Genomic DNA, 24,241 nt, shown 5'->3' on the forward strand with positions numbered 1-24,241 from the left:
AAGGAATCATAGATTCTAACTGAACCATCTCTCTCATTTGTGGGAGTAGTCCTCTGGTGCTGCAGTGAAGTACTTTCATGCCCAAGGACATTCTCATTAATGAACAGAGAATCCTGAAGGCTGCTTGGACAGACTTTACAAAGAAAGAAATCCAATAAGAACTCCGATCTTGGTTCTCTGCTTTACAAAAGCAGATGAGCTGCTGGCTGATTCTTTTTCTCAGTCAGCAACTCTTTGGACCAATGTTCTCTTTAATTTTTGAAAGACTTTGTGAGCAAAAATGTTCTTTTGTGCAACTTTTTATAAGCCGAGTTCAAGTTTGTGCGCTAAAAGCTAATATAATACAAATAATGTTGGGATTTCTTGTGCGCACTGTTTTGCTGTGTGCACGGGATTCAAGGCTTGTATTTGCATGCACACACGCGCACACTTTAGAGGGAACAGAGCTTAGGACATTTCCTTGTTAGGCAGTCTTCCCTCCAACTGTCACAAAAAATAATCCTTTTTCTCCATTTCTGCAGAAATCTCTACTAGAGAGAGGAGTGGGTATGGCTGCTACAGAGCTTGTGACCATGCACCTGCTCACAGGTCCTGCACTAACATCTTAACATTGCTACTACTGGCTGGGTGGTGAGGAAAGGGGTGAAGAGGAATGGGAGATGCGTATGGAAGGGAAAGACTTGTGGTACACAGGATTTGGTGAAAGAGGTAACAGTGGTGGGGCCACTTGGCATTAGTGATCATAACATGATCAAATTTAAACTAATAACTGGAAGGGGGACAATAAGTAAATCTACAGCTTTAACACTAAATTTTCAAAAGGGAAACTGATAAAATGAGGAAAATAGAAAAAAACTGAAAAGTGCAGCTGCAAAGATTAAAATTATTGAACAGGCATGGACATTGTTTAAAAATACAATCCTAGTCGCGCAATCCAGATGTATTCCACACATTAAGAAAGGTGGAAGGAAGGGAAAACGATTACCGTCATGGTTAAAAGGTGAGGTGAAAGAGGCTATTTTAGCCAAAAAAACATCCTTCAAAAATTGAAAGAAGGATCCATCTGAAGTAAATAGGATAAATCATAAGCATTGTCAAGTTAAGTGTAAAACATTGATAAGACAGGCGAAGAGAGAATTTGAAATGAAGTTGGCGGTAGTGGCAAAAACTCATAATAAAAACTTTTTAAAATATATCCAAAGCAAAAAAGCTGTGAGGGAGTCGGTTGGACCGTTAGATGACCGAGGGGTTAAAGGGGCTCTTAGGGAAGATAAGGCCATTGCAGAAAGACTAAATGAATTCTTTGCTTCTGTGTTTACTAATGAGGATATTGGGGAGATACCAGTTCCGGAGATGGTTTTCAGGGTTGATGAGTCAGATGAACTGAACCAAATCACTGTGAACCTGGAAGATGTAGTAGGCCAGATTGACAAACTAAAGAGTAGCAAATCATCTGGACCGGATGGTATGCATCCTAGGGTACTGAAGGAACTTAAAAATGAAATTTCTGATCTATTAGTTAAAATTTGTAACCTATCAGTAAAATCATCCATTGTACCTGAAGACTGGAGTGCGGCCAATGTAACCCCAATATTTAAAAAGGGCTCCAGGGGCGATCCAGGTAACTATAGACCAGTGAGCCTAACGTCAGTGCCGGGAAAAATAGTGGAAACTATTCTAAAGATTACAATCGTAGAGCATATAGAAAGACATGGTTTAATGGAACACAGTCAACATGGATTTACCCAAAAGAAGTCTTGCCTAACAAATCTGCTTCATTTTTTTGAAGGGGTTAATAAACATATGGATAAAGGTGAACTGGTAGATGTAGTGTATTTGGATTTTCAGAAAGCATTTGACAAAGTACCTCATGAGAGGCTTCTAAGAAAACTAAAAAGTAATGGGATAGGAGGCGATGTTCTTTCATGACTTACAAACTGGTTAAAAGACAGGAAACAAAGAGTAGGATTAAATGGTCAATTTTCTCAGTGGAAAAGTGTAAACAGTGGGGTGCCTCAGAGATCTGTACTTAGACCGGTGCTTTTCAATATATTTATAAATGATCTAGAAAAGAATGCGACAAGTGAGGTTATCAAATTTATGGATGATAGAAAATTATTCAGAGTCATTAAATCACAAGCGGATTGTGATATATTACAGGAAGACCTTACAAGACTGGAAGATTGGGCATCTAAATGGCAGATGAAATTTAATGTGGACAAGTGCAAGGTGCTGCATATAGGAAAAAATAACCCTTGCATAGTTACATGATGTTGGGTTCCATATTAGGAGTTACCACCCAGGAAAAAGATATAGGCATCATAGTGAATAATACTTTGAAATTGTCAGCTCAGTGTGCTGCAGCAGTCAAAAAAGCAAACAGAATGTTAGGAAATATTAGGAAGGGAATGGTCAATAAAACAGAAAATGTCATAATGCCTCTGTATCGCTCCATGGTGAGAACGTACCTTGAATACTGTGTACAATTGTGGTTGCTACATCTCAAAAAAGATATAGTTACAATGGAGAAGGTACAGAGAAGGGCAACCAAAGTGATAAATGGGATGGAACAGCTCCCCTATGAGGAAAAACTGAAGAGGTTAGGGCTGTTCAGCTTGGAGAAGAGATGGCTGAGAGGGGATATGATAGAGATCTTTAAAATCATGAGAGGTCTTGAACGAGTAGATGTGACTCGGTTATTTACACTTTCAGATAATAGAAGGACTAGGGGGCATTCCATGAAATTAGCAAGTAGCACATTTAAGACTAATCTAAGAAAAAAAATTTTCACTCAATGCACAATTAAGCTCTGGAATTTGTTGCCAGAGGATGTGTACAGTGCAGTTACTGTAGCTGGATTCAAAAAAGGTTTGGATAAGTTCTTGGAGGAGAAGTCCATTAACTGCTATTAATCAAGTTTACTTAGGGAATAGCCACTGCTATTATTTGCATTAGTAGCATGGGATCTACTTAGTGTTTGGGTAATTGCCAGGTTCTTGTGGCTTGTTTTGGCCTCTGTTGGAAACAGGATGCTGGGCTGATTGGACCCTTGTTCTGACCCCGTATGGCAATTTCTTTTGTTCTTATGTTCGTAGGAATCCTACCTTCTCCCTCCCCTCTCATTTTTCATTGCCTGAGGCTCCCCTGCAACCCCTCACTGAGACTGCCCATGAGTCCTAATGTCCCAAATCTGGCCTTGTCTTCAAGTTTTCTTTCTGTTAAATTGAGCATATAATTAAGAATCACGTTTCAAGTTTGGTTATATTTATTTTGCATTCCATCAGAGCTGTTTCCAGATAATGAAACATAAATGATGGTGCACAGCAGTGTGATTAATGAACAAAGGAGCTGAGGAACATTGCAAGAATGTTAACATGTTCTCTCCGCTGACTGTGCTTTTTCCATTATTTTCAGTGACTTGGAAGAGAATTTCTATCCAGAACCAATGAACAGTTGACGTCAACAGTGATAATATTCTGCAAGCTTTTTCCATTCCTTTCACTTTCTTTCAATTTCACTCAAGGGTTCTCAATAACTGTGGTATTTGTCATTTAACATTATCAAAGTGCACTTGGGTACATTTCCTCCGATAACCTTCAAACATATTGGCATTAACACTTGAAAGCAAGTTGCACTACCAGCTAATCCTGAATGTTGCCCTACTTACAAAAATAATCCCAATTGTGATTCAAATTAAGTAGGTGCTCTTGGATATACTTTCTCTAGGATGAAAGTATCATTGTTTGAGTGACAGGGCTGGGCCGGATTATTCTGTCAGTGAAGCTTTCGCAAGATGATGTGGTGCCATAAGAAGTCTGTTAATTTGCAGGTAGATTTTAAAAGCATTGCTAGAACAAAAATGGCCCCATAGATGCATATGCGGGCCACACGGGAGCAACACAAATTTTAAGAAGCTGGGAAGTACGTGTGAGCGACAAGAATAAAGAGGCAGAAAAGGGGCGGGGCATGGGCGTTCTGGGGTAGAGTCTGGAGATTTTGAGTTTTAAGACCGAGGGGGGGGGGGCAGGGGGAGAGAAGGAGAGAGAGAGAACCTCTGTATGTAAGAGGGGCACTTTCAATTCAGAGTAGGTTTTGGGGGAGGGGCAGTGTTACATTCATCTGCCTAGGGTGCAAGGGTCTGTAGACCCTTGTAAACCCGTCTCCCCCCCCCCCCCCCACAAAACCCACCCTGAGTTGAAAGTACCCCTCTTATAGTGAGAGATATATATATAGAGTGTGAGATTGTGTCTCCCTCTCTCTCCCCCCCCCCCCCTTTTAAAATTAGGATGTTAGTATGTAGTATCACATTTTGTGAATCTGGAGAAAACTGAATTTTTGTAGCTTGTGATACCTTTATTTAGACCAATATACAAATTGCCCAAAGAAGTCATTTTTGAAACCACATTCGTCCTTCTTTGGCCTCATAGGTTCTCCCTTCTTTAGATACAGCATGACAGACTCAAGAAAAGTGCATATATCCAAAAGAAGTGCAGTAGTACAGTAAAATAAAGCAGTGCAGATTCTTCAGAAGGTAACAAGTGATGACTGCATCTGACAAAGTGGGATTCTTGTCCTTGAAAGCTCAAGTCTCAGTAAATCTGTTAGTCTATAAATTGCTACCAACTTCTTTACTACTAACAAAGCTATCCCTATGAAAGTGAAGAGTGAATTAGCATCAGTTGGCAAAATCTTAGTTACTGGCACTTTGAGAAATACTGAAAAAAATGTTAGCATAACACATTCAATAGAAGTGCTAAAGTTTAGGATGATTCATATATTCATTTTTTTAATTCAGTCCATTTTTTCTGAATCCAACAAATGAATATTATTTTATACCTGTCCTTCTTGTGCATTTTTTTAAAGTTCTCTGTAAGTAGAAACATAGATCACCCAGGGGGTGTGTTGTATATAAGAATGCATGTCATGAGTTGGGTAACTGATACTAAGAATATCTTGCGTGTGTATCCTTCTTGGCAGCCTGGTTTTCTTGCTAGGTGGAGTAAACAGCTACCTATAGGTGCCATGTTGAAAGGGTAGCCTCTTCTTCTGCCTGGCAGCACTTTCTCTCAAGCCCCATCCAGCCTGAGCAGCAGCATCCCATTGAATTTGCCCTTTAAAAGGCACAGTGGCCTGTGGGCTGGCAGCATTTGGAACCCTGTAAAATAAAAGTGTGCAGCCTGCCTCTTGTAAAGGTTTGACCAGGCTGTAGGTGTCCCATGGCAATGTTTGCTACCAAGAAGGGACCATAGAGCTCGGGTCTAGCAAAAGCTGGTGGCTGGAACCGAGTGACATAGCTGCCAACAGGCCGGAAGTACTGGGAGTGGTGTCAGAACCCAGGCACAGCAATCCAGGAGCCAGGCGAGTGTGTCATTGCACCAGCAAGCCCTGTCTGTTCCTTTTCACCTTAAGTCCTGCTTCTCCTTAGGGCTCCACGCTCTCTTTTTCCAATCGCTGATCTTTGGGGATATGTTCTAGAGCTCTCCTGGAGAGGTTATTTATAGATGTATGTAGATATCTAAATATCTATATTAGGGTTTCTGTTTCCCTTGTGTTCTTGTGACTCCATTGCTTGGGTCGCCTGCCTCCGATGCTTAACCATTTCAAGCCCCAGATTTCCTGACAATCAAAGGTTGTCTCACAGGTTGAACATTAAGAGCCATTTGGATTTAGGAGGATGAGGAGGAGTAGGCACCCCTCTATTCACAGCCCATCTTCAGAAAGGGGACTGTTGTATCTTTTAAGATGGCCGCCCATTCCTACCCTGACTGCTCGGAGGAAGATTCCCACCCTGCTCCAGCCCCTAGGGAAACCTAAGAAGTAAATTCTACCCTGCTGTTAGTTAGAAATTGCTAGCAGGTTGTGCTATTATTGCTCTTTGGGATGTGCACATACATAAAGGGCACTAGTATTGTTGGTAAAAACAACAGTGTTTGAAGTTTTTCGAACTCTATTCAGATTCTTGAGAAAGTACAATAAATTCTAGATAACGTGTATGGTTGTTACTAATAGTTTTCAAATGAGGTTAATAAGTCCAGAAATATTTCCTGTAATACCAATTCTAGAAACAATGGTTAAGACTAAATTCCCTGATTGGTGGATATAAGGGGACTTATAATGAAATCCTTATAAATCATGCACTCTCCATTGCTTTCTAGCTTTTTGTTTAAAGGAAAAGTTCCAGTATCCATCTTAGACCTGGAGAAAATCTGGTTCTTTGTATGGTGTAAAACCATACAAATTGACAGCAATGTATTTATCCACAATCAAACAGTTACTAATACATCTAAAACTCATATTAAATGTCAACAAAACGGAAGTCATTCTTTTGGACAGAAGACCAACCATTGGTACTCTACCTCCCTTAAAACTTGAGGATCAGTCGACTGCATTAACGCCAATATCACAAGTTTGCGATTTAGGGGTAATCATTGTCTGTGAACTAAATTTTAAAAAACACATTTCACTGAGATTAAAGAAGGATATCACAAAATTAAAATGTTAAAATTTTTTATAAATTTATTTAAACCATTGTGATGGTTCATGAACGAGGGTATATAAAAAGTATTAAATAAATAAATAAATAAATAAATAAATATGCATGAAAATAAGCCAGTGATGTTTTAGCATATGAGCTTTTACAACCATATAGCTCCCTTTCTCTGAAAAAGGATCTCATACAGTCTCAAAAACTTTCGTAATTCAGCATCTTTTGATTATTCTTATGTTGATCCAATATAAGGGATCAGACCACAGAAAGAGCCCAGTTTTTAAAGAAAGGGAATAAATATATCCTCCAATCAGACTGCAGTATGATTAGTTTTGTTGCTCCACTATATAAGATTATAAATGTCTACATTATAAGTGGACTCAGAATGTTAAACAACTTATTGTAATGAGTTACACATGTTATAATACTATTAAAGTTTCCCCCCTGGCTGATTGCCCATTTTTTAATTATTTTCTTTTTATTCACTCAAGAGAACTTCTTTCAGTTCACATGATACAATGGAAGAATGGGCAAAAAAAGCTGGCAGTTATAGCACTATTCCCTAAGAGCTACAGAATTATCTTCTAATCTCACCCTCATCACTCACAGTATGGTTTTGGACAAGCTGCTTAACCTTCCTATGCCCACTATAGAATGTAAACTATGCGATAAATCAGCGTGATTTATCGCATTCTGAGCTGTCTATATAGAAGTGCTTGGTTAATAAATATAAATAGAAAATATTAAGTTAGAATATGTTAGGCTCAGTGTACAGCAGCAGTGAAAAAGGCAAATAGAATGTTAGGAATTATTTGGAAAGGAATGGAGAATAAAACTTTGTATAGATCCATGGTGTGACCACACCTTGAGTACTGTGTGTGGAGTTCTGGTGTCCCCATTTCAAAAAAGACAGCGGTTATAGAAAAGGTACGGAGAAGGGTGACAAAAATGATAAATGGGATGGAAAAGCAACATGGAGAAAGGCTAAACAGATTAGGGCTCTTTAGCTTGGAGAAGAGATGACTGAGAGGGGTTACGATTGAGATTTACAAAATCATGACTGGGGTGGAACAGGTAAATAGAGAAAAATTATTTACCCTTTCAAAAAATAGGGGACATTCCATGAAACTAACAATCAGCAGATTTCAAACAAGCTGTAGGAAGTATTTTTTCACTCAGCCCACAATAAATCTATGAAATCTGTTGTCAAAGGATGTAGTCAAGGCAACTAACATATTTGGAGAAGTTCCTAAAGGAAAAGTCCATAAACAGTGATTAGCCAGGTAGATAAGGGAAAGCTAACACTTATCCTTGGGAGTGAGATACAAGACATAGATTAAGCAGTGCGGATCTGCCGGGTACTTGTGATTTGGACTGACTAGTATTGGAGAAACAATGCTGGGCTCGATGGACCTTGGTCTGACCCAGCATGGCATTTCTTTTGTTCTTATGTTATGCTCAGAGAGACAAAAGCACTTCATTAGAGCCTGTAAAATATAGTGGCAGATTGAAAAGTTCCTTATAAACAATGGCGCCTTTTGGTGTAATTTTATAATTTATCATGAACACAACATGACTGAAACCAGTTCTCTATTGTATGTTTCAGGTCACTCAGCTGGAGAAGGATGCTGGTTGACAAAAATATATCTTTCATATCCAATTTCTCTGTTGCCTCCTACTTGATAAAAAAAGATGGAAACAAGACGAGAGCAGAATTTGCTCCTGAGCAGGTAGCAGTAGGATTGCTGCTAACCCTCATTGACTTGGTGACTTTCTTGGGGAATATGGTGGTGTTTATATGCCCTGCAGTGGAAAAGAGATTGCGTACTGTCACATACATGTTTATTATGTCATTAGCTATGGCAGATCTGCTCGTTGCATGTATGGTCATGCCTTTTAGGTAAGAATTGCTTTCACTTTTTTTTATAGTGCATTACTTTCTCTTTTTTTCCTTGATTTGATCATTGATTGATGGATATTCTGCTAACTCTGAATGCATCTCTAATGTTAGGGGTCAGAGAAAGGATAACGAGAAAGGGGAAAAAAGGACCTTCAAAATAATGTAATGGGAGGAGCTTGAGAGAACCCAACAGAACTACAAATTATTAAGGAAAGAATATTAGAGCAGCACTTCCCAGACTTTAGGCCAATGTGACCCCATTTTAGCACTTGAAAATTCACATGACCAAAACAAGTTAGCAGGGGTGCAATCTCCCCTCCAACAGTCACTTCTGCTCCTTGCACACCAATTGATCCCTTCTCTAAACCTTCACCCCCTCCAAAGGACTTCCTCTCTTAATCTCCTCTTATCTTGCCAATTAGCAGTAGAAATTCTTTGATCCATGCCTGGTTGAGGTCTTTCAGCAGCTGGTTATCGCCTTCAGGAAAGAGGAAGAGATGTCTTTGCAGACATATTTGGGACACTGTCCTTGAGTTAGTCATGTAGCTCATTGGCATGTTGGAGGAAGTTTCTTTTAGCATGTGGTTATTAAATCTCCAAGTTCCATGCCAAATGTCCTTGAAGTTGTTGGGCATAATGTCTTTCTTCTGTAGGAAGGTAAAACTGTGTTCATGATGTCATCCAGGAAGTTTTTCCTCCATGTTAGCTGACAGCAGGGAATAGGCCAACAACCTAACTGCCTAAGCTTCACTGGCTAGGACTCATGCTAATGCTCATTTCTACCTCAGCTCTGTGCTAACCCTAAAAAGAGGAGGAGGAGAGAGATATTATAGTGCATAACAAATTAGATGTCCTTCTAGTAACATAGACATGGCATAGGGGATACAATATTGTGTAGCTGAATCATGTTTGCCCTCCTGGTTATATTTACTTTGAACAGGTTTGTCCTGAGTGATGAGGTAGGGGCATTGTTTTCCTCTGTAGAGCAGGATTACAGCCTCATAAAGTGGAGTTTGAGTCTGTACACCCTTGGGAGGCAATAAATGTATGCATACAAAATTAGGCACCTCTGGGTGCGATCTTATCCAAATTCGCAGTCAGGCTGATGCAATACCGTGCGCTGGCTGCAACACATGGCTCAACACACGATTGGATGCGTGTTTTCGACACAAGTCCATAACCCCTAATGCAAAACAGAGGTTAGCACATCCAAATTGTGCGTCCAATCGCACACGTAGGTAATAGCGTTCATCACATGTAAATGCATGTTGATGAGACTATTATCTATTACCCCGATGCAAAAAAAAAAAAAATGTGCGCCCAACACTCACATTTTTACCACCAAAATTAACTCCTGCCCCGAGCAGGCATTAATTTTGGAGGAGCCTAAAAAGTGTACAGAAAAGCAGAAAATACTGCTTTTCTGTACTTCTGATGACTTAATATCATGACAATATTGCGTTGGAGGAAAGAAAAAATTAGAAATGCCCCCACCCCAAAAAAAAGGTGCCGAAAAGGGGATGCTCAATTAACGAGCATCCATTTTTCTAACCTGTGGCTGTGCACAGGTTAGGGAAATGTACGCTCTAAAATTAAGCGTCCATTTTCCTAACCAGCTGATTGCCAGCTGATTGCCCCTAGCACCTCCTCAGCAGTCACCCGCTGCTGAGGAGGTGCTAGGGGCACGCAATTTCCCATAGCGCCTCCTTTTTTACTGTGGCACCCTTTTTAAATATTAAATAGAGTGCCCAGGAGAGGTGGATCAGCGCTCGTTAAGGGAGCAGGCGCTCAATCATGAGCGCCCGTTTAACTCACACCAATATTGTATCAGCCTGTGTGTTAGCAGATAATCTATTGGCTTTGCAGCTCAAATGTAATAGGCTTGTCATAAAGGAGATTATAATTTGTATTTAGACTGCGTTGATTCCCCACACACTAGAGATTTAGCATCTTATCTGGAAGTTGGAAATCTTAAGCATTTATACATGCTCCCAGGCATTGAGCTGGCCATACTATAGATCTGTTATTTTTCTCATGCACAGTGATCCACATGTATTTCATCGTTAGTTTTAAGAGTTACCATGGACTGATCACTTTTTAGTTTTATTTTAGGTCTTGAGCAATTATTGCAGGTCCTTTGTGGGGATTTAGGACAAGAAAACTTAAGACGTCAAATCACTTCTGAGGATCTTTATAGGGCTTGGGAACCCACCATAAATGGTGAAAGAAAGAATGAGCTATCTGTTGCAGCTGTGACTGATGATCTATGTTTATCGCTCTCTCAGGTTTATGATAAAATAGCACTGCTAGAACTGTAATAAAAAGATGTCAGTGTTAAATGGTACCTTGGTTCTCTCAGGAGTTAGTGTCAACTAACAGGAGTTAGTTAGTGTCAACTACTCAGACAAGTGTAATAAAAATGGCATAAGAGCAGAGATAAAACTATTAGAGCTGAGTATGTCTTGCAACTATGAGCATATAGGGCACTCTGTCAAAAAACTAAAAAAGATCATCTAAGAGTAAAAATTAAAAAATCATTAAATAAGTCCCTATAAGTGTGTGCAGTGGTACGTTGGCTGACTATAAATTCTTCAGTGCATGCTCAGAATGTCATAAGCTGAAAGCTGTGATTTTATAGCAGACTTTGAGAATAAAATTGCACAGTTGCCAGAGACCCACCTCTGATAACATATCTTTGAGGGAGGTTAAAGTTAAATGGACAGTTTCAGCAGGTATTGGATAGGGAGCTCAAAGATACAATACAGAGTTTAAAATCTACGGATTCTGTATTGGATCCTTGCCCTTTACATTTAATCAAAGGAAATAGTTCAGCACTTAGAATCACAAAAGATCTAGTAACTAATTCACTAATAAAAGGTGAGGTTTCTGCAGTGTTCAAGCAAGGTCACCATTTCCCCAGTGTGAAAGGATCCGTCACTTCCTTATGATCAATTAACCAATCTTTGGCCTACCTCCAATCTTCCCTCTGTAGCCTAGATATTAGAAAAATGTGTGCGAATACAACCTGAAATATCTTTGGAAGAAAATAATATCCTAGATAATCGACAATTTGGATTTAGGAAGGCATGTAGTATGGAATTACTATTGCAGTCCTCGTTAGATTCTCTGTTCTGCTTCCTAGACAAAAAATGTTTCTGGTATATCAGTGCAACTAGATATAATGGCAGCTTTTGATGCTGTTAGCCACAAGATATTATTAGATTGTTTACTGATGCTGGGCATGGAAGTTAAGTCAATTTTATGGTTTACTTCATTTCTCTCTGAAAGGAGACAGCATGTCCAGGTGGGTAGTAATTATTCTTCCTGGTGTCAACTGAGCTCTGGTGTGACCCAGGGCTCAGCTTTGTCCTCTGTTTTATTTAATATATTCTTGGCTCCCTTGGGTGCTGTTTTACATACTTCAGGGGTAATATACTACATGGATGCGGACGATATACAGTTTTTGTTTCCACATACAGCCTCAGACTCTTCACTCATAAATCAGTTTTGGACTTGCTTAAAGACCATCAATTCTGTCTTGCAAGATAGCCAATAAGTTTTAAACCTGCGGAAAACATCTATTAACTGGATAGGAAAAGATCCCCTTTCTGGCACTGTGTCAGTTATAGAATATGATAGATTAGTTACGCCTGTGGAAATGAAGCAAGGAGTCGGGGGGGGGGGGGGGTCTATTTAGATTCTAAAATAGCCTTTGAACCGCACATACAACATGTGGCTGCAGCTGCATTCTTTAAGCTTAAGATATTGAGACCTTTGAAACATTTACTGGTCTCTGATTTATTTCGTACGGTAGTACAGACTGTAATCTTTGGTCAGCTTGACTCCTGCAACAGCCTTTATGTGGGGCTTCCCCACAAGCTGCTGCACGTGCTACAGCTCGTACAACATGCAGCGGCTAGGCTGGAGTAAAAGTTCATGAGCATGTTTCTCCAGTGTTGAGTCAGTTTCATTGGCTGTCCATGAGATGCAGAGTACAGTTTAAGATGTCAGTGCTGCTGCTACACATATACCCATTACTCTGAGGATATTTGCCCATTAGAAAATAGGTTGAAGACTTCTGAGGCTACACGTGCTTTACGGTCCCTCTGCCATCACTGTTCCAGCTCTTAAGGACTGCCGAATATGCCAGGCACAGTTGAGAGCTATTTCAATGGCAGGTCCACAACTTTTGAATGCACTACCAGCAAGTCTGAGGGAAGAGAGGGACTTAAAGAATTTTGGAAAGCAATTGAAAACTCTATATTTTAACGAAGTATATAAATAATGTATTACTGTATTCTATTATTTGTGATGTTTGGTTTTAATGTTTTTTTTTTGTTTTAAAAAATTGGGAATGCCTGAGACGCAATCCGCCTTGAACCATATTGTGCGTAAAGTCGGAATTTAAGTAATTTCAAATAAATAGAGAAATAGGTGTGATGCCAGCGAGAAGAATGAGATGCTGTCAGGGAGAGTGGAGATGGCTGGATGAGAGGAAGTAAACTTTGAAGTGCAAGAGCACTGGGCAGTGCAGATGGCAGAATAGCAGCTGAGGTAAAAAAAATGTAGGGAATGGGGAAGGTGGATTTGGTGTTAGAAGTGGTTTGCAGCAGGGAATAAGAAGATAGGGGGGAGAATTAGAATTAGGAAGAGAAAATGTAGTAGAGCCATAGGAAATAAAGAGAAGCCTCCAACCTCCCCAGTACCTGGCCTGCTGCTTAAGGGATCCAGGGTGGTAGCAGCTCAGGCCCGAAGTGGGTTGCAGTGACTTCCAGAGTTGACCACTGAGGCAGCTGGCAGAAGTACTCAAATGGGTAGGCAAACCCATATACTTCAGTTATTACGAGAGGCATATTTAATAGTTGTATGTTTTTTAAAACTCTTATGAATGTAGTTTGTAACTTGCCCAGAATGGTGGATGGATGAGAAATACATATTTTTAAATAAATCAATACATGCATCTTATAATAACTGAAGTTTATGGGTTAGCCTACCCATTTGAGTGTTAGACTTTTGCATGTTGCAAACTGTAAATAAATCTGATGTGCTACTAGCGCAATATAAGGTTCCAAAGAAAACCTTAAATCTAAAACAACCCCCAAACTCCTAACCTTAGAAGAAATAGAAATAGCATGGCCCTCAACAACAGCTTGAATGGTCAGCAGTAACAACCTTTACACATTATTCCCTACATACAAAAGGTCAGTTTTGTTCTTATTCATAACCAAATAGCTCTTCGAGAACCAGCAAGTCAGATCTGCCAAACAATAATTTAAAAAAATAACTGCCTCATCCACGTTTTCCCCAATAGAAACTAGGTGCTGGATGTTGTCAACATAAACATGGCTGTTGACACTCAGTTCCTCCAATAGCAAAGCTAATGGTTGCATAAAAAGTTTAAATAGTGAACTCCTGCCCATATTACCATTGGGGAAGAAAAGGCATCACCCGCTTGCTCAAACTTTGCCCAATCTTGCAAAAAAAAAAAGAGGCAATCCAAGAACAAACCACCTCAATAAATGTAACCTCCTGACACCTTTCAAGGAGTAACTGGTGGTCAACCAAGCCAAAAGCCTTGGATAAATCCAGTAACACCACTATCATTTGTTACAAGACTGTCATACAAATCTCACAAAAAGCTTTCTCAAGCACAGATCAGACTCATGGCCATAGACGGTACTATAACATAGATCCCAAAATCAGCAACACTTTTACTTTCAGTCTTATTTTTCCATCAACCATCATACAATTAAACATCAAAATTACTACCATCTATTTCAGTATAACACATACTGAAGAAAATATTACATTTTTAGCAATTTTTTCTAAAAAATAAAAAATTGCTTATTCATTTTGGGGTAGATTTTAAAACATGCGCGCGCTACCTGGCACACACACATGTATGCCCAATTTTATAACATGCGCGCGCAGGCTGGGCAGTCCGGGGCAGTCCAGGAGGTGTGGCCGAGGACTCTGGCACAGGGGGATCGCCGCCAGCAGGCTGCCAGCACGCTGCCAGCATATGATCCCACGACACAGCGGCAATGGCTGCTGTGTTGCAAGCCTCTGGCCATGCCCACGCCCCACCCCAGACCACCCCGCCCATGCTCCACCCCTTTTGTAAAGCCACGGGACTTAAACGCGTCCCTGGGCTTTACGCGTGCCGCTGGGCCGTTTTAAAATAGGCCCGGCGCGCGTAACCTTTTGAAAATCCGGCCCTATGTCTGTGTGTGAGTATGTGTGTATGTGTACATATTAACTCCCAAACCATTTAACCTGTAGCAACCAAGTTTTCAGAATAGGTTATATCTATATAAAATGTATGAAACTAGTCCAAAACTGAAAAAAATACATAAATTTAAATGATTTTAGAAAAAATGTGCGTACACATTGCTCTGTAATTCTTTTCTTCTTTTTTGTGCATGAGATCTTTTTGTCTTTTTCCTTTATTAAATATAATGAGGCAGATTTTAAAACACGCACAGGCATACATCTGTATGCGCAACCTGGCATGTACAAATGTACGCCTGATTTTATAACATGCGCACGCAGCCACGCACATGTTATAAAATCAGGGGTCGGCGTGTGCAAGGGGGTGCACACTAGTGCAAATTGCGTGCGCCGAGCCCTTGGGGAGCCCTGCTGGCTTTCCCCATTCCCCCCCCACCTTCCCCTCCTTTCCCCTCCCTGTCCCGCCCCCCAGCCCTAAAGAACCCCCCCCCCCATTCCTTTGTTTTGGAAGTTACGCTTGCAGAGGCAGGTGTAACTTGCATGCGCCGGCCAACTGCCAGCACGCGATCCCCCTGTGCCGGAGTCCTCAGCCACGCCTCCTGGACTGCCCCAGACTGCCCAGCCACACCCCTATCCCACCCCAACACGCCCCTGCCCCGCCCACCCATTCAGAAAATCCCCGGGACATACTCGCATCCCGGGGCTTTATGCGCACTGCTGGGCCTTTTAGAAATAGGCCCGGCACGCATAGGTCTTTGAAAATCTGCCCCAAAATAACTTATTAGCATACAGGCCCATAAAAATGAAAAGAAAAAAAGTAATTCACATGCATATATTTACTTCCCCTACCTCCCTCCACCCCCTGAGAATTCCCCTTTGTTCAGAGATTGTAAGTATGTGCACCGTGTACGTTTATGCACTCGGAGGCACTCCCTACCACTGTCTCTTTCCTGCTGAAAGCTGAACAAAAATGCCTGCAGGGAAGCCCCAGGATCCTCTGCCTCCATCTTGTTCTAAGAGAATATAGGTCTTGACAAGGGATCCCTAACTCCATCCTCCTGTCCAAAAAAAAAGATAGAAGGCTGACTGAAGTATACCGAACCCCACCTTCTGTACAAAGTAGGATAGAGGACTGGCCATGGGATCACCAGTCTCACCTTGTATCCTTTATTTCTTTTTCAGAAAGAAGGGCAGGGTTGGGGGTCCCTGGCCAGCCCTCTATTCTTTTAAGGACGGGGAGGGGGAGGCAGGGAATCCGGGGCTTTATTGCTTATCTGATATCAGGGAAGTGAGGGCGGGAGATTATCCCCTGGAGGCCACACTAAGATTTTCTGCTGACAGGAGGGAGGAAGAAGAATCTGTGCGGAGGCCATCAGAAGGGAGTTAGGTAGGGAAAGGGGATGGAGTGGCGACACAATATATTTTTTTTTAATTAACCATCCAATAGGAGGGAGGGGTGGTTATGAGGCCTGCAAATTATTTTATTAAAAATGACCATTGGGATTGAGGAAGGAAGGGGGCTGGATCAGACAAATCTTTTTTTTTTTTTTTAACTGGCCATTGGGAGGGAGGGAGGGAGGGTGTGATGGGTGATGAGACCCTTGTGCTGCTTGTTCCACATCTGTTTGGGGTTTGTTTTTTTTTTATCACACAGCTGATGCTGTTTTTGAGGGGAAAGGGGATGGGAAGGGCAAAGCCTCCACTTCTTGCCATCAGCTGGCCAGCCCCACACAGATCTATCTCTTTCCTCCTCCTCCTCCTCCTAATGTGAATGGCCCTGCACAGTTCAGCCCATCATTAGGTCTGCGCTGGTGGTGTGACCACTCAGGGCCCCTCCAGCCATGGGCCCCAGTGCAATCATACTGTTCACGTCAGCCTAAAGGAGGCTCCAGGCATAGCCCTAACAGCAAGGGCCTTGACATGCTTTGCCAAGGTCAGTCCTTCCAGCACATAACAAAAAGAAACTCAATGTGCTACCCAGTTAGAGACATTATTTTTTCAGTCAGTAAGGCAGCTAATAAGCAGAAGTTAGTGTGTTTGTATTTCCCAACCCTCCCACCCCGCTCATCCTTTAATTTATAGGCAGGTGCCACTTTTACACTAATCCCCCCCCCCCCAAAAAAAAAAAAAAAGCCTTTTAACTTCACTTCACAAATTCCCCACACCTTACTGAGAGTTTGATCATTCCCCTGTAGGCCACTACCAGACATATAGTGAATTCACTAATACATTTAAAGGACATTAATTAGACACATTCCTGCTCCCATAGAACCTAAAACTTAAGTAGGAACTGAACAAATTTGAGATGAAGGCAGCAGTCCAGCAGCAAGAGGGGGGCTTCCCACTCTTTTGCATCAAGTGTCACATGTATGATTTTTTACCCACCGGTGAGAAATTGTACATGAGCATGCGATGCAAAGAGCTCCTGGCTCTCAGAGAATTAGTCCAATCTCTGGAGGCTAGAGTGGCAGACCTGGAGCAGCTGAGGCAGACAGAGAGGTATATAGATGAGACCTTCAGGGACATAGTAGCCAAGTCCCAACTTCAGACTGGCAGCCCTGGTGCTGCTTTGGAGGAAGAAGGTCTCAAGATTGGAGAACATCAACTTGGTGCAGCAGGAAAGGAACCTGTAGCAAGGACCTGCTCTCCAGGTGGTGCATTGCTTTCCTGGGATATCTCCTGAAGAATTCAAATATGAGTTGGGGGGCTTGCTGCTTGGAGGCCAGATCCCAAGAATTTTCCTTGGGTCCATAATTCCTCCAGGAGCTAAGATACTGCACTGCAGCTGGTTTCAGACTTTTCTGGAATTTAAAATCTCCTGGACCTCGAATTGAGTGTTCCCTTCTGTAGCAATTTCAGTGGTCTGGAGAGGCAATCTTCCTGGTCAAGAGAGAATGGCAGGTTTCAACAGTGAGATGTGGAAAACACCATGAATTCGTAAATATGCCGGTAGTTTGAGCTTATAAGCCACAGGGCCCAGTTTTCATTCAATGGGGAGTGGACCCACAAATCACGGTGCAAACGTCAGAGATGGCATCTTCAATCGTAGATTTTTAGTGCTGAGCCAAACTAAGCTTCCTGAGTGAAACTGAGGTGCTGGGTGGCGTTTCTTGTATGAATGTTTTCTAAAACTCCCATTGCTTGCTCTAGGAGACTATGTGTCTTCCGCCACAGTTCCCGGAGTTTGTGTCGCAGCAGTTCAATTGCTGGACTAGGCTCACTGATTGGAGCAGGTCTAGGTGTACGGGGATGGCACCCAAACACGATGTAGAAGAATGATGACCTTGTGAAACTGTTCACCTGGTTATTATGGGAGAATTTGGCCCAGTTATCTTGGGAGGAGAGAGGCCCAGTTATCTTGCCATTAGTTCACTTAAGCTCATAGAAAAGCCTCAAGACTCTAATTTACCGGCTCGGTTTGCCTGTTGCTTTGGGATTAGTAAACTGAGGTAAAATCCAACGTAATTCCAAATTTCTTGCACAGCCTTTCCAGTGGAGGCAGTGGCACAGCCAGAACTGATTTTTTTGGGTGGGCATGCAGATTTGAGACCTACTAGTTGCATTCTTATTGATAAATAATGCCATATTCTGCACCCTACAATGGCTTTCTAAGCAGTTTGCAACAGCCATTATGCATCATGCGTGAAACTTTAAAACATTTTACCTCAATTATTTCAAGCACTTACCAGAATTAAAAATTCCTTATTAATCTGTATTAATTTATTTTATATTTATTGCAGTTTATAAATGCACAAGTATATCATGTAAAAACAAAAACAATCAGATCCAATCAATCATGTAATAAAACAAAAATTAATGTATTCTTTCATGAATCTTCTTTGCAGAAAGCCAGAAATCATCATAACTACAATAAAATATCATTAATCATCAGAACAGATGCAAAGCAGAGCTAGGACAATTCTTATTATAACCAACATGAGAAAAAAATATCCAAATTATGATGTCACCTCTGCAAAAAAAAAATATTCCTCCACTGCTATTTTGTGAAGTAACACAAACTCTTGTAAAGAAAAAGACATCTAGAACCTTGCCATAACATACACTGACCCTCAGGATTCAAATAACAATAACTTTATGAAAAAGCAGCAATGCAAATACTACATCAGGCCCTAGAACATTAATACATCACCTACTGGAGAAACAGAACAAGCTGGACTACTACTACAGAGAAACTACACGCTAGCAGAAATACTGCATTTCTGACACACACACAGGCAAAACTGAGACCGAGCCTTACCTTTGAAAATGAGGCTGGCCCTTGGAGTCCCATGGAGGAACCTCAGCCCAGGGCTTACACATGCTATTGGTCTTCAAACCTTTAAGTTGCCTGGATCACTCTAGAAAGTTAATCCAGTTAACGCTGAAACCTACAGTAAGATGAACTGGGCCAAGAAGAAACAAGCTCATTCAAATTAGCTGTCCTCTTCCAAGGAGCTCATAATCGGTTGCCAGCTGTGACAAGTGCAACAAGGGTTAAAGAACATTCTACGTCTGTCCTCCTGTTAAATCAGGCAATTACTGTGGCACCAGACTCCGAGGCTGTAGGCAGTGTGTAGGCTGTATACATTCACACTTATCTGAATCCTGAACATTTTTTTCACACCCTAACTGAACAATGACCTACATTAGTTCCTGGTAAAAACAAAAAAAACTAAATAAATCATTGTCCCCATAAATGATTGACAACACAATCTTGTGTGTTTATTTTCAGCATAATTTATGAAGTGACAGGGATGTGGCTGTTTGGAAAACAGTTCTGTAAGGTCTGGATCTCTTTTGATGTCATGTTCTGCACGGCTTCAATTGTCACCTTGTGCTTCATCAGTCTGGACAGATATTGCTCAGTTGTGACTCCTTATCATTACTCAAAGAGAATGTCTCGCCGACGGTGAGTACGTTAATTAAGGATGTGCAATTGGCGGTCATTTGTTCATTTCGCCGTTACACGCATACCTTAAGGTATGCACGTGTTTTGCCGTTACGTGCGTGCATACCTTAAGGTATGCACGCACGTAACGGCAAAACAAATGAACGAATGACCGCTAAATGCACATCTTGTGGCTGGATATTTTTTGAAGTACAGAGGTCTGATAATCATGTTAGTGCTGGGGAAAAAATAGATTCTATGTAGATTGTGATATTGCAAGTTTGCTTACATGTAAGTAGGGTTTCTCTGCAGACAGCAGGATGAATTAGCCGTGCCCGATGGCGTTAATACAGATCCAGCTCTCAGAGCTCATTAAAAGTCTTACCGAGAATGTGCGGAGCTCTCGCAGGCGCATGCTGCCTCATTCAGCCCCTCCTCATTCATCTCCTACAGGGCTTTAGCTTGGAAGGCAACTCTCCAGGGAGGTGGGTGGGTATCAGGGATTGCTAATTCATCCTGCTGTCTAGGGAGAACTTGTTTACAGGAGGTATTTATATTCGTAAATGTTTCCAAATTATTAATTTTTACAGCACAAGAAAAAAATGATAAGGCAAATTTTAAGAGTCGTGCGTGGGCGCACGCCAATGGGTGCAACCATTTTATAACATGCACGCGCATATACGTGCATGTGATAAGATAGCCTGGATGCGCGTACATGTGTGCCCCAGTTTATATGGATGCGGGCATGTGCACACAAATACCGCCTGGACCACATAAATGGGGGGGGGGGGGAGGAATTCAGTAGATATGAGCGCCAACGCTAGACCCCATTTTCCCAGTTCGTTCCTAGGTCACCCAGTTAACCAATCGGCCTTCCTAACACACACAGACACCCCCACTGTTAGTTTGCCTCTTTTACCCTGTTAACCCAGACCCCCTAAACCTCACTAACTAGCCTCTGGGTTTTTTTTTTTGTTTTTTTATCACTTAGATGCCATCCATAGCAGAAGTAAAGTTATGCGATAGGGGATCCTAGTGCACGCAAATACTTACGCACAGAATTCATGCCTCAGACCTGGTCTGCCCAGGCCCTACCCAGGCCACACCCATTCCCCACCCCTTTTATGGCAACAATATTTTTGCGCATGTAACAGGAGATACGCGCATAGCAACAGGCCTTTTAAAATCCGTGGAGCCTGTGCAGGTCCAAGACACGCACATTTCTCCCAGTTTGGCACATACGAGGCTTTTAAAATCAAACAGTATGCACTTGTGAGGAGAGGATTGTTAAAATCAAGGGAACAATACCAGTTTGCAACATTTGGGATTGTAATTACTCCATTATATTGCCCCAGCCCTCATTGACTTTAGCTGACAATTTTTCCTAGGTTCCTAAAACTCCTCTTTAAGGGCCTGATTTTCAAAAGCATTTATGGGCATATAAAGTGGTCTGATGTGCATCAATAGGCTTTCTGAAAATTGCTCCGGGGGTTCTGCATGTAAAAGTACACACGGAAGCGATTTTGCACATGATTAAAAAAGCCGATGCGGGAAGGGACAGAGTGGGAGCAGGGAAACTATTTGCATGTGGTGCTGTCAATCTTTGAAAACACCAGCGTATTTTCACCTGCCCCCCCCCCCCCCCTACTATATGCTGCAAATTTTCAAAGCGGACTTGCACGCATAAGTCCACTTTGAAAAATGTGCCTGGAGTATGCAGGTACTTAGTATTCGGGCTGTTAACCAACATTATCCTCTGTATCTCAAAGATGCTGAATGATGGCATGATCCGTCTCTTTGTACATTACGATCTCAATGTCTGAAGATCTAAAATGCCACCCATTTATTAAAACAACATGCTGAAAGAGTCAATAAGTGTTATGGAATCATTTTGAGAGCAATTTTCAGACTGTCCGCATTGCTGCAAAGCCCATGGCAACTTTTAAGCTGCTGTCTTTGCATGGGTTTTCACTTTGAAAATTGCTTAAGGAAATAGTGCCCACAGAGACAAACCTACTTTTTCTGCAGATACTTTCTCCAGCTAAAACGGCATGTGAAAATACAAAAGCTACACATGTTGCAGCATTTCACACTCTAACCCTGCCTCTTGGAATGCCACCACTGAATGTGGGTAAAAGTACTCGTGATGTAGAATAGCTGCTGACACCGATAAATGGTTTTTAAAAATTGTCTTCAACTGTTTTGTTATAAATGTATTATTTTTTCACTCTTTCGCACTATTGAACTAATGTAAAAAATATTGTTTTCCTTCAGTCTTAAAGATGTCACACTATAATTCAGCCTAGGAGTTGGTAATAGAGTTCCATCTCCAGCACTCTTCATCTAGTGCAGGGGTTCCCAACCCTGACCTGGGGACCCCCCAGCCAGTCGGGTTTTCAGGATATCCACAATGAATATGCATGAGAGAAAATACGCATGTTATGGAGGCAGTGAATGCAAATTCTTTCTTATGTATATTCATTGTGGATATCCTGAAAACCCGACTGGCTGGGGGGTCCCCAGGACAGGGTTGGGAACCACTGATCTAGCACCTCTGAAAACTGTTAAATTCATTAGAAATTTAAAGAAAAGCAACAAAATGAGATATAGGAATGTGCTGCCATTTTAAAAGGACATGGAAAATCAGGAAATGTTCACACATCTCCTTGTTCTGTAAGAAAGCCAGTTTATTATACTGCATCTCTCAGAACATTCCTATTCAATTGTATGTTCTTTAACCTTTTAGATCCTACTTATTGAAGGAATTATTTCCTGATGCCCCTTTTTACAAATCTTAGTTAACTGAGACCCAAATATGGTATAAATATGGTATAAAAAATGTTGCAAGTAATTAAAAGTATATGAAAAAATGTTTCACATGTGGAACGTTGGTACCTAAAAGGTTAACAAAATATTAAAGCCAAAAGAATAATCTCACTTCTATTTCACAAATTAATTATGCCTAATTTAATTTTCAGGTGTATTATAATGACCATAACAATCTGGGTGTATTCCTCCTTGATATCCTTCCTGCCTGTCATGCAAGGCTGGAATGAAATTCCAGGGGTGGACTTTGATGCAGGTAAGGAATGCATCTTTGTCACCAACTGGACGTTTGCGCTGGTGGCCTCTGCTCTTGCATTCTACATTCCTTTCATGATCATGTGCAGCATGTATTTCTTTATCTACCGAGCATCTCGACTGAAAGCCACTCGGATTGTCTCCCAGACCCTGGATTTACATTATCATCCAAACAGCAAACGACAAAACAATTTGCACCTTGAAAACAAGGCAACCCGAACCATGAGCATTATTATATCTGTCTTTGTGATGTGCTGGCTGCCGTATTTCGTCCTAAACGTCTGGATAGCGGCAAATGGCACCAACTCTACCAGTGCCATCCTTGTCAATGCCTTCAAAGTCATTACCTGGTTGGGTTATTGCAATTCTACCATCAACCCCATGCTGTATGCCTTTTTAAACCGGGACTTCCAGCGAGCTTTGAAGAAGCTGCTGATCTGCAGGCGTTGGAGGTCTCAAGTAAACATTGGTGAGGACATGGTTTCAATAGTAACATTTTCCAAGACAGCTCAAGACCCAGAATATAATATCAAGTTGCCAATGACTAACTGTGCTTTAAAAAGTAAGCAAAGCATTAAATGCAATTCTATGGTACATTATTAATCTTACATGGAAACCTAAAAAAACATGTTTCCTGTAACAAAAATTACTTGATTGCTCTCTTCCAACATTGCATTTTCTCTTTATTTATCCTGAGTGCATTAGAGTACATTCCCTTTATAACAGGAAATGATTAAAAGGAAAAACTGGGAGCTACCATTTTTCTATTTAAATGTTTTGCTTCCTCTGTCAGCTGCCTTAACTCTTCCGATTACTTTCTAATTGCCACCTTCTTTCAAAATGATTCACATAAAACTACAAAAGTTTTTGGAGGTCAGCTCGTAACATATGACCCCAATAAGAACCTGAACAAGAGTCTTTATGAAATCCCCCTTCCATGATATGGCTAAAGCATGCTATCAGATTTGTGCTTTGAACTAGCAATGCATTGCTCCTTTATATCCAACTTTTGATACCTTTTTAAATGAATTCTTTAATATTGTATAGGCCATATCAACATGAGCGGGAACTGTTTGTTTTCCAAAAGGATGAAGGCACATTTAAATAAATGCCTTTGTTTCAAGGGACATGTACATATATATGGAATGAGTGGTTTACTGGCAACAACTTTTGAAAATGTGGAAGTTTTTTCATCTGTTTTCCAATAAATTTTTGATAATTCTGAAGGTGCATTTGAATAAATGTCTTTGTTAAATTGAACATTTACAAAGGAAAGGAGTAGTTTGTTTTGACATGAATTTGAGTCTCATTGGAAAAAATTGTTATAGAGAAATCGTATCTAGCCAAAGATCCTCCATCCTTAAAAATCCAAGATATTGATGAGTGGCAGAATAGAGCTAACCCTACTAAAAGATCAATTGCTGGCTGCTGAACATTGCTTAAAGTGACGTGCCTGGTAGAAATCCCTCAGCAGTCACAAAAAGAACATGTTTTCTGGAAGGGAAGCTCATGATGGGACATAACCAACCTTTCAGCATCAGAAATATAGCTTTTCTCAGTGCAGCTTTCCTACTGGTGGAAACCTTACCATGACATCATAGTCACCACCACAGAAGACTACTCTGATCCACCATACCAATCTGGAAAAAATCAT

At 41.1% G+C, this 24,241-nt stretch overlaps 1 protein-coding gene across 1 annotated transcript in view; it reads right to left on the bottom strand.

The window, feature by feature from the left end:
* LOC115094109 (putative nuclease HARBI1) overlaps positions 1-19,950 on the bottom strand; it is a 54,435-nt gene extending 34,485 nt beyond the window's left edge. Inside the window, exon 1 of the mRNA XM_029606820.1 lies at positions 19,892-19,950. Coding sequence (XP_029462680.1) covers positions 19,892-19,950 — 59 coding nt within the window. The remainder of the gene's footprint in view (positions 1-19,891) is intronic.
* Between the last annotated feature and the right edge of the window lie 4,291 nt (positions 19,951-24,241).

Source organism: Rhinatrema bivittatum, chromosome 1 (assembly GCF_901001135.1).
Source record: "Rhinatrema bivittatum chromosome 1, aRhiBiv1.1, whole genome shotgun sequence".
NCBI lineage: Eukaryota > Metazoa > Chordata > Amphibia > Gymnophiona > Rhinatrematidae > Rhinatrema > Rhinatrema bivittatum.